We start from the raw sequence: 18884 nt of genomic DNA, 5'->3' as shown, positions 1-18884 counted from the left end.
AATTGTACTATACTTAATTCAATTATCATGATCGCTAATTGCATTAAGAGACTGGGAGCTTGGCTATGCAGGGAAGTTTGTGCCAAGGGTGTAAATTTACAGCATGCTACACAGACTGCATAGGGCATTCAGTGCTTGGTAAGTGCGAGGTGGTTTACTCTGCTTTCAAAGTGGACTGAGCTTTGTTACCGAAGGGCTCTGTTAGCATGCACATGTAGAGTTTGTGTGGTGTCCTAGAGCCCTATAAATTCATCTTCTAACTCACTAAACACTAGTTTCCCCATGTAGACAAGCCCTATTATGCCCACTGGACAACTCCTAATTCAGAGCAGAGACTTGAACCTGGCTCTTACATGCACCAGGCAAATGCCCTAACAAGGAGGTTATTCGACAAGGTGGGTCTCTTCCCACTGCCTTCCCCTCAGCTTCCTACTAAAATTAAGGTCCCAGTTAGAGATGATACTTATTTTTGGCTTAAATGACTTGACAGAAACTTTTGACTCATCTTCTCATCTCTAGAGTTAGATACGTGGGAACTTGTGAAAATCCTACTACGTACCCTTCTTCAGCTTTAGGCCTTCAAAAACTAAATACCTTTAGTCCTCTGACCTTTAGTCTCTGGCTCCTCACCTGTAAGATGGGATAACAGTATTCACCTTCCTCGCAGGGGTGCGGCAATACTTCCTGTAGTGTTGGTAAAGCTCTCAGAATCTGCAGAAAGACTCCAAGGCAGATAGGGCATGTCTACGTGAGACATTTATTACAGAGCTGACCAATTAGCTACACAGTAAAGTCTCAGTATCTACATGTGCAGCCTTATTAGGCCGCAATAAGCTAATAAACACCGCCATAGGATAGTCAATACAAGTACAATCATACGGCGGCATTATTTACTACACTGCAACGCACATGTAGATGCTGATGGAGCCGGCTGGGGCATGAGGGTGTGTCAGTGCAGGAGCTACCTTCTAGCTAGCTCTGCACTGTAGCATCCTTGTGCCCCAGCCAGCCCCTCCACAGCACGTTCAGCCGGGGCAGAGCAGCCCCAGGCCGGCAGGCTGACCCCCCAGACCCCCTACCGGCTGGGGCTGCTCTGACCTGGCTCAACGTGCTGCAGTCCTGGGTGCACATTCAAGTACGGTGCCCAGGAGCAATAAGCTCCAGCACCAACTGTGCTGGAATTTATTCAGGCAAATTAACTGCACGTGTAGACTTGCCCATAGATTCCTAGACTCGCAGGGCAGAAGGGGTCACATTGATCACCTAGCCTGACCTCCAGCATAACCAAGGTCAAATAAATTCATCCAGCAATTTCTGCATCAAGCCCATAACTCCTATTTGAGCCAGAGTGTGCTTTACAAATATTTACCTGGACTCAACTCAAAGAATTTAAGAGGTGATGGATCCATCACATCCATATATAATTTCTCCCAGTGGTTCTTCCCCCACTACTACTGAAGAAAGCATATACTACTGGATGAGCCGTCACTGCTCTTCTTCAGTGTTGTTTTATTGTGATTCTTATACTAACATCCCCTATTCTCAGTTCCTTGATAAAAGCCATTTTCAGGCTTCAGTAGGTTTTCCTGCACTGACCCTGATTTATCTTTAATTCCATTTCTCCTTTGACTCCAACATCCCCTCGTTTCCTTCTGCTGGATGGGGAAACTGTGTGGGACACTCACTAGCAATAAATAATACTCTGTGAAACTAACTGTAAAAACAAATGGACTAATATACACTTTCAAGATTTTTTTTAATGGAATTTTTCAAATGAACCCAAAATAGAATCCATATTTTTAGAACTGCATAACTATGACTGCTGTCACCCCCAGCACTGGCTGAACCCTGCCTACAAACGATCAGTTCAGGACCTTAGGGGTCAGATGTATGCAGTTTTAATTGCAAACACTCTCTCAGTGATTCTCCATGTAAATTAGGTCAGAGGCCCATTGGACATGTAGTTCTGAGCATCTGGCTGTATTTTTTTCCAAGAAAATTCCAAAAGAGGCTTTGAGGGCATAACTAGGGCTACTGCTTGTTAGAAAGGGAAAGCAGGCAAAAATCAGAACATTGTGAGGAGAGCCAACAGCACGAGTCTGCTTCGCTGGCTTCAAGAGAGTTTGTACTCTCGAGTGCTAAAGAGCTATTAAGTAGACAACTTGATGCCAGAAGCCTTGCTCTTACCGAATGGTACCTGCCATTAAAAAGTGATGTAAAAATAGAAGACAGGGAGCGGGGGTAAAAGCAGAGAGAATCCTAATGGGAAAAACCTAATGCAACTGTACTTGTCACATGCAAGACACCTACTTGTGGCTGCCTACTTTTGAACTGAGTGGAATTAGGTCTATAAGCAAGTCCCATGCGGAGTGAGTTTGAATTGTATCAAGCCCACAGTCAAGTTTTGTGCTTGTAACTGAGTTTCTGGTCTTACTAATAACCCTAAAAGAATTAGCTGAACATTAGAAGTTACTTACATGCAAAAGTCAGGGCCCTACGGGGAAGTCAAAGCTAGAAAACAATGTACTCTTTGACTCTGAAACCACAAAAGAACACCCATGGAAGGATTCTTGCTTATAAAAAGAAAGTGAAAAGTAAGTTTGTTAATACAAAGCAAACTTCTAAGTGGGGGGTTGTAGCTTCTTTTAATTAAAAAAAATTAAAAAGCAGCAGCAATCACATCTATAATTTAAAAAGTTAAAAATGAGGACAGAGAAAGTGGTGGTTGGGTGAGCTATAGTGAATTGAATGAGTCCTTCTCAAACATTTTCACTTCCTTCCTTCAGCTCTTTTAATATAGAATCGTTGCTGTACATAAGCATACATTATACTACAGGCTCTGGCAGGAAAAATAACATACTGTACTTCACTAATGCCTATCTTTTTAGGATTTGGGGCTTTGTCTGGGAGTTATAATAGTTATTTTTAAACCAATACAGTTAAAGCAGTAGAGCCCCTCACGCAGCTAAGATTATACTGGTTTGAAAATATGTTTTACCAGTCTACCTGCTTGCTTTCCCTTATAGAAAAAGCTTTATCTCAACAAAGCACCTCTATATGGTTGTATAGTGTGCTGTACCAATCTGCCTCTCTGTTTTAGTTAGAGTGGTAAGGTAGTACAGATGAGGCCTCAACCTCACAGCACCCAAGCAAGGCTTGTATTATTAGAGCCACTTTACAGGTGGGGATCATGTGAAATGGTTTGCCATGGACATGTGCAGATACTGCGGCAGATCCAGAAAGGAAAATGCAGGCCATCTGTCCATCTCCTCCCAATAATTTGCTATAAACCCTGGGCATTTCCTATAAGCACCTGAGGCCCTTTAAAACAGCTTATTTTAAAGTTATATATAAGTAGCTCCATTTACTGCTGCAAGGTTTACATGATTTAGAAGCTTCAAAAGGTGGTTCAGTAACTTAAACACTTGAAAATCCCACTCTAAAACAACACTGTTGCTTAGGAATGGAAGAAAAATTAAGCTCATTTTACAGTGAAAGTGAGGGAACAAGCAAGAGAGGGAGAAAAAAATGATATCAACCACTTACATTATGCTTGTCATCCAAAAAAATCTCAGTTCTTAAAGATAAGTAATCAATATGCTGGGGGACAGATTTACTGAGATGAGAGCATAAAGAATGTAAGGAGTTATGAGAATGAATAAAGAATAAAGTTATGAGAAAATGTGAACTCCTTTCAGGGGATTTTGCATATGGACAAGGGGCACTGCAAGTTCACAAGTAGAGAAATTTAAAGCAGCAGAAGCAGTTGCAGTTACTTCTCAGAATTGTGTTGAACACAATAATTTTTCCTGAGGCTTGTCATTTTGTTGCAAAAATACTGTATTCTGATTCAAGAGAATTTAACACAAAGCTATAGGCTCATTTAAATCCTCAAGTCCTTTAAATAGAACTGAAATGATCTGAAACATCCATAAGCTTTTGCTGTTTTTCCCCATGGTGAATTTAATTCTAATCAAGCTTCTAGTTTTGGAAATGAACAGGTCTTTCCTCCTGGAAAACTCTGAACCAAATCATTCACAAACTTTGTTGTTTTTGCTATAATGAATGAAGATCTCTTTCCCCCTATTTTCCCCTCCTGTCTCAAAAATGAGCGACACGGGGTCTTATTAGAAAAGTTTCCTGTGGGCACCAAGAGAAAAGGAGAAAGAAAAGGAAAAACCCAGCTTTCCCTATTCATGACCTCTCTACATTGCACAGTCAGCTTCCTCAGATAACTTTAATGTTGAAGTAGCAATACTGCTCGATGTATTCATCTCTCATGGGTGTAGCAGTTCTTAAACAGACTATTTTTGATCCCTGAATGACCCCAGACAAGCACTGAAACTTCCCTTAGCTTCAGTTCCCCATCTGTAAGGCAGGAATAATTCTGTTTCTTTAACTCCCTCTTTTCCATCTGCCTTGTCTAATTAAATTATGGCAGGGGCAGTCTCTTATTTTGGCAGGGACAGTCTCTTATTTTGGATGTGGACAGTAGTGCATGGTGGAAGAGAGTGGTCTCTGTGCTGGGGATATTACAGACAGCAATATTTTGTCCCTGTTTCTCAGCTGTTCAGTCTTAATCAGTCCTGACAGGAGCTTGGAAGAAGCAGACCAAGGTGTTTGCCACCTCCTTTCATGCACGTGCAAGCGTGCCAATGGGTAAGGATATCACTTTATACAAGCTTTAACCTTTGGCTTCACACAGGCTTTTTCTTCCTCTTTCAGAGACCTAATGCCATACATACAAACGTCTCAGTTCAGTGCTCTCAGAGGCTCTGGCTTTATCAAACGGACTATTGTTCTGCCACTCTGGGAGTGCAAAACTGGTGCAATCTCTGGCCAGAGGCTCCTCTGCAAAGTGCACCAAACATCAGGGCTAAACACGTGAAGAAGAGGAAGCAGCATCAGAGTGATAAACCACAAGATAAGGCTGGAGGATATGAGATCTGCTGCTTTGTAGCTTCAGAGTACCCAAAAAAGCAACTTGCATGCAAACACAGATTTCCAAAATAAATAAATAAAAGGGCAAGCCAACACCATTTGAGCGCTGCAAAAGCCCAACTGATACCATCTTACAAAAGTGTCTCTCCTTACACAAACTTTGGAGGATAATGCAGATTCACACAGGGCTAAGAATTTAATACCTTCATATGCAGGAGACAAATCCATCCCCGCTGTAACTTTGCTGACTTCAGCTTCTCATAGGAGGAAGAAGCTTGGCATATTGCATTTAAGCTTAATCCAGACAGCTGTAAAGATTATTGTGTAGGACCAGATTTAGAGGTGCTAAGCCCTCTAAGGAAACCCAATGATAGGCTTTTCTTTTATCTATCAGGACAAGGGAGTTTGCAAGTCTGATGGACAACAGCAGCCCCACTGACAACCAGGCAAACAGCACCAACTCTGTGATGTGTCTTGTCAAATGCTGGGTTTTACTAATCATTACTGGCGTGTCTACACAAGACGTTTACTGCACAGTAGACTAATAAGCTGTACAGAAATGTTGCATGTCTATCCATGCGTCTCTATTAAACTGGAGTAAATGAATTTACTCCACAGCAGGACAGTACTTATAATTACAAGTACAATCTTCTAGGGCTGCGTGAAGCTTCAGCCCCTGATTCGATTCGGTGGAGATTTGGCCCAATTTGGTGGCTGAATCTCTGAATCCAGATCGAATCACAGGACCCTTTAATCTCTCTGAATTGAATTGGAACCCTCTGAATCAGTTCGGAGAAATTTGGCGATTCGGACATAGACACAGCTTTAAATGTGTTTTCTACATACCTCTAGGTAGCAGGTGGCTCGTGAATGCTGTGATGGTGAAGTGGATGGAGCGTCCCACAGGAGCACAGGGGGCTCCCCAGTGCGCTCAGCAGCAGACCCGGAAGTGGACCAGAAGCACTTCTGTTGACTTTGGGGTCTGCTTGGGAGCATGCTGGGGGCCCCCCCACACCACCCAGCTCAGTGACTGGTGCCTCCTTGGTTTGGGGAGGCACCTGGGGTCCCCCTGCAGCCAATCGCCAAGCTGAGGGAGCACAGGAGAGGCCTCCCAGTACGCTCTCGGCAGACCTGGAAGTGGACTGGAAGTACTTCTGGGTTCACCACCAAGTATGTGGAGGGCCCCCCTGCACTCCTGTGGGATGCTCCACGTGCCCCAGCACTGCAGCATTCACAAGTCGCACCAGGTACCTCAAGGCACGTAGCAAAACATTTAAAACCGTGTCTATGTCCGAATAGCTGATTCTTCGAATCAGCATCGAATCTTCAGATTCGGATTCAGCCGAATCGAATCAGGGACAGTGATCCGAATCAACGAATCAAATCGCTGTCCCTGATTCGGGCCAAATCTGAATCCAAATCGAATAGGGCCTACTATTCCGCTGCAGAGTAAAAAACTCCACAGCAGCAAATGTGTAGACACTGTCCTGGCTGGCTGGGGCATGAGGATGTTTCATTGCAGGGGCTGCCTGCTGGCTAGCCCCATGCTGAAGCACCCTCATGCCCCAGCCAGCCCCTCTGCAGCGCACTGAGCCGGTGGGGGGGGGAGAAGCCCCAGGCTAGCAGGCTGACACCTAGAGCCCCCTGCCAGTCAGGGCTGCTCTGACCTGGCTGCAGTCCTGGGCTCATGTGTAAACGCATGCTGCATGATCCAGTGTGCTGCAGTCCTGGACACGTGTAAATGCATGCCCGGGAGCAATAAACTGTGGTGAGATAAACATGGGAGTTCATTGAATTGCATTAATGTATTGTATTGCACATGTAGTCACGCCCGCTAAAAACTATTCAAAGTCAATTGCTAAAATGTTCCTGTACGCTTTCAGCAGCACGGTATCTACTAGTAACAACAACCAGAGTCACTTGCCTGTTTTATTTCTTCCAATTTCTTCTTCCATTTTTTTTTTCAATTTGAACTGAGCAACAGAGTTGAAATTCAGTGGGGGGGTGGAGGGAATCAGAGCCAAATAACTTACTATACAAAAGATTTGGATTTTGCTAAAGTAGGCCAGTTTCAGATGTAATCAGCCATACAGGTGCAACTCTCTCATTGCTTCATACTCATATGAACATTGTTACATTAAAGGGAACTGACATCGAACACACATTTCCATGTTTCTAATGGATCCCTATAAAGCAGCCATCCACACTTTCCCTGGGTACATGCACATCTGTTTGGAAGCACTTTTACTTGGGGTAATATAACACTAATCTCTTAAATTGACAGTTGTTGGGATCCTTACACCTGACTGTAAAATATGTTAGAACTAGGAATTATCTGTTCCTGTCTACCAGAAAATATAAATCCCTCCTTGATTGATACTGATTAGAGGAATGAAATTCAACATTTATCATTCCCACCCCCCCAGTATCATAAGAAACTCTTTCACTGTGATAAATATCCTGTTAATGGGAATACTTTGGGAAGGTAAATGATACAGTTCATAAGAAAACTGAGGAACCAGTGAATGATGATTGGTAGGGGTGTGCAAAGCAGGCCGTATTCAATTCAGATTTGGATTCTGCCTGAATCAGGGACAGTGATTCAATTCATTGATTTGGATCACTGTCCCTGATTCGATTCGGCCAAATCTGAAGATTTGATGCTGATTTGGAGAATCAGGAATTTGGACACAGACACAGCTTTAAATGTTTTTTTTACATACCTTGAGGTACCAGGTATGGCTTGTGATCGCTGTGATGTTGGAGCACATGGAGCATCCCACAGGAGTGAGGGGGACCCTCCATGTGCTCAGCGGTGAACCCGGAAGTGGACCAGAAGTACTTCTGGTCCAATTCTGGGTCCGCTTGGGAGTGCGCTGGGGGCCTCCTGCATCCCTCTGGCTCAGTGTTTGGCCACCGGGGGACCCCGGGTGCCCCCCCAGACCCAGAAGGCACCAGTCACCAAGCCAAGGGGATTCAGGGGGGCACCTAGTGCACTCCCCGGCGGACCTGGACTGGAAGTGGTTCTGGTCCGCTTCTGGGTCTGCTGCTGAGCACGCTGGGGAGCCCCCCACGCTTCTGTGGGACACTCCATGTGGCCCAGCATCACAGCACTCATGAGTCACCCGCTACCTAGAGATATGTAGAAAAAACATTTAAAGCTATCTGTGTCCAAATCTCCGAATCTTTCCAAATCGATTCGGAGGGTTCCTATTTGATTCGGAGAGATTAAAGGGTCTCCTGATTTGATTTGGATTCCGAATTTTGGCCACTGAATCGGGTTGAATCTCCACCGATCAGATCAGGGACCAAAATTTCACACAGCCCTAATGATTGGTCATGTATCTCATATGTCAGGGGTGGGCAAAATGCGGCCCATGGGAAAAATGCAGCCCAAAAGGCCTTTCTAACCGGCCCGCAGGGTCCCTAAAAAATTTAGAAAATTAATATTTATCTGCCCGGGGCTGCCTGTTATGCGGCCCTCGATGGCTTGCCAAAACTCAGTAAGCAGCCCTCCGCCCAAAATAATTGCCTGCCCCTGTCATATGTCCATTTGGAAATTGTAAATATTGAAACTACACCAAACACATGATTGCTATTTTTTGCCCTGTACCTCTTATGCATGTCATTACAGCCAGTTGAAATAAGTAAATGTATTAGTGTAGCAAAGGGCTTGAAAGCCTTCAAGTTCCAATCCAGTAAAATAATTGAGCATGGGCACCTCAGTAGATCAGTGAAGACAGTGGGCTTGTTTCCAGGCTTTGAGTTGAACAAAGGCATAAACGTTTTGCTGGATCAAGCCAAGGGGAAAAAAACAAAACAAAACAAAAAAAAATTTACAGCTGGATTCTTCAGGATGCTAAGTATTAAGTACAGGTCTGTAAACTCTAGCTCCAACTTTGCTATATTTGTACCATTTCCACATAGTACTATTATCAGTACAGTACCACCTTCAAACCCCAGACAAATGTGTCCTTGCCTTCTGAAAAAGATTAATTGAAACCAAGAGAAAATAAATGAGATAACTAAAAAAAATGCAAGTCATCATTGATAACATGCTCAGCCATCATTTTATGCAAATTTTGAATTGTGCAGATGATGATGGTCCACTGTACAAGGATATTATTTACAGTAGGATGTTATACCTCATCTGCTACCTTTGTGCTAGACCAAATTCTAGTGAACTGATGGGGCAAATTTTGCATTTATCTATGGATTTCAGTAGACTAATGTCCCTTTCCACCAGTGCAACTGAGATTGGAATTGGGTCTTTATACACTAGGTAAAAACAATTGGTTTTCTATGATAACATCATCCCAAATTTCAAGTGAGTTCCTGCTTTAAAACCATTCACCTTTTCTCCGTGGAACAACACACCAGTGAACCAGTCTTCAGTCCATTTATAACTTTATAGGGCCTTTGTACATGCGACAAAATTGGCCTTTAAAGTGGCTTAAATGCCCTTTTGCACCACTTTAATGGCACTGCTGTTTACACTGTTGGCAGTGTACTGCACGTTAAATGACTTAGTGACATAGCAAAATAAAACACTCCAAGGTTCATAGATTCATAGATGTTAGGGTCAGAAGGGACCTCAATAGATCATCGAGTCCGACCCCCTGCATAGGCAGAAAAGAGTGCTGGGTCTAGATGACCCCAGCTAGATACTCATCTAACCTCCTCTTGACGACCCCCAGGGTAGGGGAAGCACCACCTCTCTTGGGAGCCCGTTCCAGACCTTGGCCACTCGAACTGTGAAGAAGTTCTTCCTAATGTCCAGTCTAAATCTGCTCTCTGCTAGCTTGTGGCCATTATTTCTTGTAACCCCCAGGGGCGCCTTGGTGAATAAAACCTCACCAATTCCCTTCTGTGCCCCCATGATGAACTTATAGACAGCCACAAGGTCACCTTTCAACCTTCTCTTGCGGAGGCTGAAGAGGTCCAGGTGCCCTAGTCTCTCCTCATAGGGCTTGGCCTGCAAGCCCTTAACCATATGAGTGGCCCTTCTCTGGACCCTCTCCAGGTTATCCACATCCCTCCTGAAGTGCGGCGCCCAAAATTGCACGCAGTACTCCAACTGCGGTCTGACCAGCGCCCGATAGAGGGGAAGTATCACCTCCTTGGTTCTGTTCGTCATGCATCTGCTGATGCACGATAAAGTGCCATTAGCTTTTCTGATGGCTTCGTCACACTGCCGGCTCATGTTCATCTTGGAGTCCACTAGGACTCCAAGATCCCTTTCCACTTCTGTTCCACCAAGCAGGTCATTTCCTAGGCAGTAGGTATGCTGGACATTTTTCCTCCCTAGGTGCAGCACTTTGCATTTCTCCTTGTTGAATTGCATTCTGTTGTTTTCCGCCCATATGTCCAACCTGTCCAGGTCTGCTTGTAGTTGTTCCCTGCCCCCCGGCGTGTCCACTTCTCCCCACAGTTTTGTGTCATCCGCAGACTTGGACAGAGTACACTTCACTCCCTCATCCAAGTCGCTGATGAAGACATTAAAAAGAGTATCGGTCCAAGGACCGAGCCCTGCGGGACCCCACTGCCCACACCCTTCCAGGTTGATACCGACCCATCCACTAAGACTCTCTGGGTGCGACCCTCTAGCCAATTCGCCACCCACCGGACTGTGTAGTCATCCAAGTCACAGCCTCTTAACTTGTTCACCAGTATGGGGTGGGATACCGTATCGAAGGCCTTCCTGAAATCTAAGTATACGACATCAACCCCTACTCCTGCATCCAGGCGTTTTGTAACCTGGTCATAAAAAGAGACTAGATTAGTCAGGCATGATCTACCTGCTATGAACCCGTGCTGGTTTCCCCTCAGCATAATTTGTCCTGCTGGGCTCTCGCAAATGTGAGCCTTGATAATTTTTTCAAAGACTTTGCCTAGGATGGAGGTGAGACTGACTGGCCTATAGTTGCCTGGGTCCTCCTTCCTCCCCTTCTTGAAAATGGGGACCACATTGGCCCTTTTCCAGTCCTCCGGGACCTGGCCCATGCGCCATGAGTATTCAAATATTCCCGCCAGTGGCTGCGCAATGACGTCAGCCAGTGCCTTCAGCACCCTCGGATGGAGCTCATCTGGGCCTGCCGACTTAAAGGCATCCAATTCCTCCAAGTGCCTCTGCACCATCTCAGGGTCTACACATGGTAGTCTGGCGTCCTGCTTCTGCCTCTCTACAATCCCAGTGAGGGACTTGTCCTGCCCCTCGCTTAGGAACACTGAGGCAAAGAACTCAGGAGGAGTTCAGCCTTGTCCCCCCTGTCCATCACCAATTGCTTCTGCCCATTTAGCAGAGGTCCTATTCCACCCTGGGCCTTCCTTTTACTTCCTATATAGCTAAAAAACAATTTTTTGTTATCCTTAACTTGGGATGCCATCCTCAGCTCCATGGTAGCTTTGGCCTGTCTAACTGCCTCCCTACAAGCACGAGCAGAGGAGGTATACTCCTCTTTGGTAATCTCTCCCCGTTTCCACTTTTTATATGCCCCCCTTTTAGCCCGTAGACTGCTCTGGATTTCTCTGGTCAGCCAAGGAAGCCTCTTGGCCCCTTTCCCCCTTTTTCCCCGCATCGGGATTGTCTTCCTCTGTGTCCGAAGGATCATTTCCTTAAGGCACAGCCACCCTTCCAGGGCTCCCATCTCTTCAAAACTCCTACTCTGCAGTGCGTCCTTGACTAATCGCCTGAGTTCATTGAAATCAGCTTTCCTAAAGTCTAGCACTTTCACCCTACTAGTTACCTTACCCACTCAATGTCTTATGGTGAATTCTATTATTTGGTGATCACTGTCCCCCAGGTGACCACCGATCTGTAGGTCTCCTACCATGTCATCCCCCATTGCCAATACCAGGTCCAGTAAAGCATTCCCCCTAGTGGGACCATGGACTTCCTGCGTCAGAAGGAGATCCTGTACACAGGATAGGAACCTGCGTGAATGGTGGGACTTTGCTGTCTGCATCTTCCAGCAGATGTCTGGGTAGTTTAGGTCCCCCATGACTACCGCCTCCCTATTTTTTATGGTCTCCGAGAGCTGCCTCAGGAGCCCCAAATCTAGTTCTTCCCCTCGGTGTGGGGGTCTGTAGCAGACCCCTCCCACCAAATCCCTTTGGTGTCTTAGTTTTCTCCCTAACAAAGTGCAACAGCCGCGGAGGGAAGCACTGGGCCCTGTGGAGCTCAGGGGCTGTGCAGGCAGCCCGTGCAGGCAGGCTCCACTGTAGGAAAAATTAAAAAAAACAAACTGCGAGCCTGATCTTTTTGTTTTGTCCTCCCCAGAGCCTGCCTGCCTGCCTGAGCTGTGTGGGGTCCCGGTGCTTCCCTTCATGGCTGTTGGGGGGCTGGTGTTTCCCTCCACGGCTGCGGTGCCCCCTGAGACTGCCCATGCCAAGTGCCTGTGGGTGGGTGCCGCCTGGGGGGCGCTACCATCATGTGGGAAGCACCAGCCCCCCTGCAGCTCAGGGACTACTCGGCCCACTGGCAACTTGCCCCCCCTCCCCTGCCACTGGAGAGGTAGGTAAGGAACAGGCTCAACCCTTGTGTGCACACCACGGAGGTTTACTTCCGTTTAATTCTCCCTACATCGAAGCGGTGTTTTAAAAAACCCACCGCTTCAAATGAGGGAGCATTAAGCTGAAGTAAACCCCCATGGCATACAAGCAGCCGTACAGACCGAACTTCTCCTTGAAACCAACCTAGGCACTATATATTTAAGTTATCCTCCTCCCCCCTGATCTCACTCTAGTTTATTGCCAATGAATACAGATTTCCTATTGGCATCATACATCCAAGATAAAAAAAGAAATTGTTACAACTGAAGACAAATGGAATTACGTAAAGGACATGATTTGGTTTATGCTCAGCCAGTTGTACATATACACACAAGGCAAGAGATGTGCTGATGCGCGTCCTGAGGTTCATCTGTCCCCAGAATCAATACCTGCCTGCTTAGGTAGTATTAGGGTTGGCTACCCACTTAGGGACTGAAAGAAGAGGAACAGATAGAAAGAAAGTCAAGGGGAAAAAATGAAGCAGGACAATGAACTACTCATGGGAAAGAGAAATTCTAATGAAAACAATAGCCTAGTTAGTTGACTGCCTTTGTTGAGCTGTTTGTAAATTAGTTCATGGCCTTCCAACTAGATAAGAAAAGGTATGGGGGCAGATTCTCCTCTGCTTTACTCAGATGAGAACCAAGAGTAATCACAATGAAGGTAAGGTGTAATGTTGAGGTGAGACGGGACTAAGATTTAAGCAGGGGAAAGGAAAGAGTTGACATTAGAAGGTGAACCCCAACTGCTTTGGGAAATAACAGAAGAAATCATTTTCAAGTTTTCAAACCCTTGACCGCACCCACAATCTCCCAATTCTACCTGAAATGAATTCAAATGAGTTTTGAACCGTTCACTGTTAATCCTGGAGAACTGCAGCTGAATGTATGCATGACCCTAAATCCAACTCCTGTTAAAGCTAATGGAAGTTGTTTCAGCCTTTTCTTTGACTTCAGAGGGAACTGAATGAGCCTCATATTTCATTGTCTGAAATAAAAGGGCTCTAAGGGTTAGGTATGTTCAGAAGTATGTTTGGCACAAGTTTGCTCTACAAAGTCCACATACGCCAGAGGAACTGGGGATTTGAAAGCTTTGCTGGTTGTCAGTAAAAAGGCAAAATAATCCAGATCCAGAAAGATCATTCACGCTACACCAGACACTCAACTGGTTTCTGAGGTTCAAAACTACATATTAAAAAAAAAGGTACAAAAGAAGTAAAATGACACACAAGAGAGGCTCACATGGATCCAACAGGAACACAGAATTGTTGGCCATTTCAGGACAGAATCTGATCTCAAGGGAACCTTAATGTGATTTCTAATCAAGAAAATTTGGCATAAGCTTTGGCTGAACCTCTTATCTTTCCCACATTTCTCCAGACTGAATCTTCAAACCTTTTGAAATTCACCTCCACTCACCTTCAGAGACTTCACACATGATTACAAGGGTCTTAGTATTCACACCCATCCCCTCATGTAGGCTTCTCTCCAATTGAGATTTTTAAAAAATTAATTAACCCCTGCTTCAACATTTCACTGATGCTCAGATCTCTTACCTGGACCACGGGATGGCCCCCTGTTGGTGCTTTGACTGCTCCTCGACTCCCCTCGGTCTCATAGTGTGCACGATGATGGGGCTTTGGCTGAACTTCAATCCGCAGTTCATAAGAGCCAGACTGACTGGAGAGCGGCCACTCCAGAGGCGGGAGGGATGCAACAGGTACACTAGACAGGAAGAAATTCAGCAGTTTAAATCTCTGAAATGGAGGGGACTCAGAAAAGGGCTATAGGCTTTCAGTATGCACAGAGCACATGGTTGAACTATTGGCCATGCTGAAGTCACTGGAAATTTTGCCGACAAATTCAATGGATTAGGATTTTGCTTTGCACATTCGATTACAACCAGCACCAAAATTCAGGGTAGGCAAATCCTTCTGAGTCACACTCTGAGCAAAAAAGCAAAGTAGCTCCCTAATAAATAATATGTGGAAGAGCGTGCATTATTTCAGGGGTTTACAGCCATATATCCTCCACATTTAGCTTAGACCTTCATCACCACTGAAGAATTAAGTTAGGATTACTTATATAACAAATCACATATTTCTCCTTAAAAGGTTATAAAATAAACAGACAACCCCCCCATGTCTCAAAGCTGTGTTTTAGTATTGTTTTTTAATGGTGATGAAAAAGAAGTTTTAGTAGTTTGGAGTCAAATGGAACATCTAATTTGACCTAAAATAACATGATTCTTTTTTAATTAAAGTACTCAGAGGTTTGTTTTTTTTAATAAGATTGAAGACTTTTTTTAAAATGGAAAGTAATTTTCAATTAAAAAAAACAAAGCAACCTTTAAGTCAGCTTTTAAAATGATTTAAAAAACAAATTGATCTTGTGGCGTGATCAGTTCAGCAAACAGAGATGAGTTTGCCACAAGATGCAGGTTCAGCAACACCATGATTTTTTTGCCAGAGAAAAAAGTTTAAGGTAAAAAAAACTCAAAAACAAACCCCTCCCTCTTAAGCCAGCTCCAGGATTGTAGTCATTCAGCACCATAAAGGATGAACCCATAATTACAAATACTTAAGCTCAGTCCTGCAGCTTGATCTTTCACACAGGGATCAGCACCAATGAACCACATCACACATTTCATTGTGGGGCTTTAAAGTGTAAGGCTGAGCCTGTGAACTTAAATGTGTAAGAGATAATGCCTGGTGTAAATACCATGCAGCACTTTCACTGGAAAGCTAAACCCCCCGTAGCACACCTTAGAGCCATGCTGCAAATCTGTTAAGACTTGAAAACAGCCAAAGAAAATAACAGGTAAAAACGCACAAGCAGGAAACGTCCAACATACCTGCAGATGGGTATGGCAGGAACCAGTTGCTTTGGCCAAGATGGAGGTACTAACAAAATGGATTCAGGGGCCGAGTTTCTCCTCTCCTCCTGATCGCAAGGCCCAGGATAGTCAACCGTCTGAAAGATGTGACATGGAAGGCTGTTTTTGTGAGAAGGCACTGATGAGGGATCAGAGCTGGTTTTCCAAATTTTTGTAGGAATACCACAAGAAGGGTCTGTGGTGAGGCTGTTCATAGCATCCATGAGACTCGACGAGCTGGGCAGCTGGGTGTAAGTGAGCGTAGAGCTGTCTTCTCTCAAGGTGATGCGAGGAGAGGGTTGGGGAGAGGGGGTCCTTGACTGTCGTGGAGATGTGGAAAGCGGCTGAGTGCTGTAGGGCTCAGTGAAAGAGTGTCTCCGTTTTGCACCTGGTGATGAAGACCTTGAGTTGGGACGGGGTGATGGTGAATGTGGTCCCAAGCAGGTTTCCTCCGTGATGCTTGTTCGTGGTGACATTATTGGAGAGGTTCTAGGAGAATAATGAGTATGGATGTTTTGAAACTGTGGACAAAGGTCATCACTAGGACCATTATTTGGTGAAACACATGGTGATGTGTAAGGAGAGAAATTTGTCTCTGAAATGAAACTTGCAGATGAGCCACTACTAGCGGGGCTCAAACACAGCGGTTCTCTGTAGCCCTCAAAGCCAGGGACAGGCAAGGTAAACCTTGGGGTAGTGGTAGCTGAGTTGGACTGATGCTCTACCAAAAGATCTGTGTCTTTGCTGCGGAAGGGACCCCCTGCATGAATCAGTTCATGAGATGGAGTGATCTCAATCCTAGGGCTCAGAGCAGAGGCCCCTGCAGTGTTTGCAGGGTATGTAGGTGCTGTCCCTATGCTATCTGGCTGTCCATATCTGCCCATGGGATCTGCAGAAAGATTAGGATAAGCCAGGGGGCATGGCTTGAGGCCATAGTCCGAGACATCATAAGCGAATGAAACTCCAGTGGGTGGGCTGTTGGTTTTATGTGGAGTCGGTTCTTCTGGAAAAAGAAGGGTCTCTTTAAGACTATGTTACTACAGAAGCTGAGCAATCACGGATTAGAAAAATGCATATTTATCAAACGGACGTCATCTGGTATTAGGCAAATACTAGATTCTTAAAATTTCTTTATGGAAATTAGTGCTTGTAAACAGGTACTGGATAAATACCAAGGGAAGCTTAAAATCTCAAAACAGCACAGGTAGCAACATTATAACTTTCTCCGCACTTCCCTGACAATCACTTGCTACCTGAGCCTGACCTGTAATGACAACCTATAAGGCTGAGAAGGTAGTTCAGTCTTCATGCCCGTGTAAATGTTTAGCCGCTCTACTGATGCTAACAGAAGAACCCCAATTTGTTCCAATGATGGTGGTGGACCAAGACCTTTTCACAAAATTCACAGAACACCATTTCACAAAAAATCAGATTCAAATGGGCCGAAATAAAATCCAACAGATGGAGGCCTGTGGAGATTTAATTTTCTTACATGACAAAAATCCAGATCAAATGTGCTTCATGAAACCAAAGTGTAATACAATTTACACACCAAACTGATTTTTAGTGTAGCAGTTTGCTTGGTTTCACATCACCTCAACCAACTATGCAAGCAAAATGCAAAGAAGGCAGCATCAGCAATGAGAAAATGACTGCACAGTTAATAGTTAAAAATTAAAGCAGTAAAGAGATCCAAACCAATACTTATTCAGGTTTTTTGATTCAAATCAAGGAGTATTTTGGCCAACTAGGGATTATAACGTGTTGACAAGAGAGAAAAAGGTTCAATCACCCAATTTTTACTCCTTTGAAAAATCTAGATGCTTAAATAATTGCCATTTTATTCAACTGAAGGAGGGTAAGCGCTGGATTACAAAGCACAGCCCTACTTCTTTTCAGTTCTGGGCCAATACTGAACTCTAATGGCAAGAGATACAATTCTAATCCCACAGGCACTCATCAATCAGCCTCCCCCCGCCAGCATCTGTGAAGTTGTTCCTGATAAGCATCCCTGCTAGTGAAAGCAGGGCCCCATATCTTGTACACATGCACTCATACATATAAACCCCAGTGCTGTTATAGATTCACTACAAATGACTCTTAAAAGCTGAGCAATACTTGTTCATTAAACACAACTGAAAAAATACAAATATTTTCAAATGTGTCTTCCAATGAGAGTGGCATGGCACATTTGCGGTGGTGATGATGTGCTTGGCAGCCAGTAGTTGATATTATTTTCTAATTACAGGTTAATTTGCCCTCTTAATTCACCCCAAGGGCAGAAAGCAGTCAGTACTGCAGGCAGATATCTTTTCATTAAAATATTTAATGGTTGTTCCTCCTCATTTGCCTATTCAGTCATGGACAGCACTCCCCACAATAGACTAGCATTTCATATGAAACTTGGCAGTTGCTAAAAAAAGTGAAAGCTTCTCTTCTGCAAAAGCTGTGTGGGGAAGGAACGTGGCCATTTCATCTCAGGGGGCGTTTCATTTCATTTCACACCCTTCTTACTTTAAAAACTGCCCTGATGCTCGAGAGAGTTAATGCCAGGGCAGTTCTGCACAAGCCATCTCTAAACTAGCAATGCTGATCATTTTCCCATTTGGAAGTAGCCGCATTCTCCCAGTAAAAAAAAAAAAATAATAAAAAAAAAATGCATTGAGTTGGCAAAATGGGCTAATTTTTAAGATTGTGAAACATTGTATGTGGGGTGTGGGGAGGAGGGGAACTCGCTTTTCCTAGTTCTGCTTTTTGTTCTGAACATTTTGCACAGCCTATAGGATGCTGCATTTAAACAATAATTTGGCAGGCACTTTTTGAAGCCCAGGAATTAAGGGAAACTTTCTGCCCCTACCCAGAATTACTATGGGACAGAACCACAGACAAATCATGAAGTCCAGCTTGCAGATTTCTTTAGGCTCCTGTTAGCAATTAATTTATTTCCTCACAGCACATGGCTTTTCATAGAGATACCAAATGGGAACTAACTGAACCTTGAGCTGGATAAACATGCACGTTCTTGATCTCAGATATCAGAGCTCTGGCATGCACAGAAACAGACAGTCGGGCTGATAACCCAAGCTGTGTGGCATCAGTCCTAGAGACTGCTCCCAGCATCACATCATACAAGAACTCATACCCCTCCCTTTACATTTTTGCAGAACACGCCTTCCATTGATTTCAAAAGAATTACTCCCAATCTACACTGGTGCAAGCAAGAGGGGAAATACAAAATCAGCCCCAACATTGTGACTCCAGAAACAAAGACTTCTACAACATCTCAATAATCCTGGAAGGGCTCTCTGAGATGAACAATCTCACATCAGTGCACACTATAGTAACTACATGTTTTGTTCAGTTCCTCACTGAAGACATATATGGCCTATACCATAAATACCAAGGCATTAATGCCATTGATGGACAGATGCTAGCACGATGTGAATGGTGACAACTGTCAGTCCCAAATTTCTAGCTCTGCTTGTCAAATGGTACTTTTGAAAGAATCCAGGTATATT

General features: G+C 44.4%; 1 protein-coding gene across 5 annotated transcripts in view; it reads right to left on the bottom strand.

The window, feature by feature from the left end:
* NFATC2 (nuclear factor of activated T cells 2) overlaps positions 1-18884 on the bottom strand; it is a 131379-nt gene that overhangs the window by 94968 nt on the left and 17527 nt on the right. For 3 of the 5 annotated variants that reach the window (XM_059733141.1, XM_006266914.4, XM_006266916.4), the window contains exons 2-3: positions 15346-16369; positions 14048-14216 (exon numbers count right to left, since the gene is read on the bottom strand). In XM_059733141.1, coding sequence (XP_059589124.1) covers positions 14048-14216; positions 15346-16369 — 1193 coding nt within the window. The remainder of the gene's footprint in view (positions 1-14047; positions 14217-15345; positions 16370-18884) is intronic. The other 2 variants (XM_059733142.1, XM_059733143.1) reach the window with 2 other exon arrangements.

The sequence above is a fragment of the Alligator mississippiensis genome, chromosome 9 (assembly GCF_030867095.1).
Source record: "Alligator mississippiensis isolate rAllMis1 chromosome 9, rAllMis1, whole genome shotgun sequence".
NCBI classification, from domain to species: Eukaryota; Metazoa; Chordata; order Crocodylia; family Alligatoridae; genus Alligator; species Alligator mississippiensis.
This window is presented reverse-complemented; position numbering and strand designations above follow the sequence as displayed.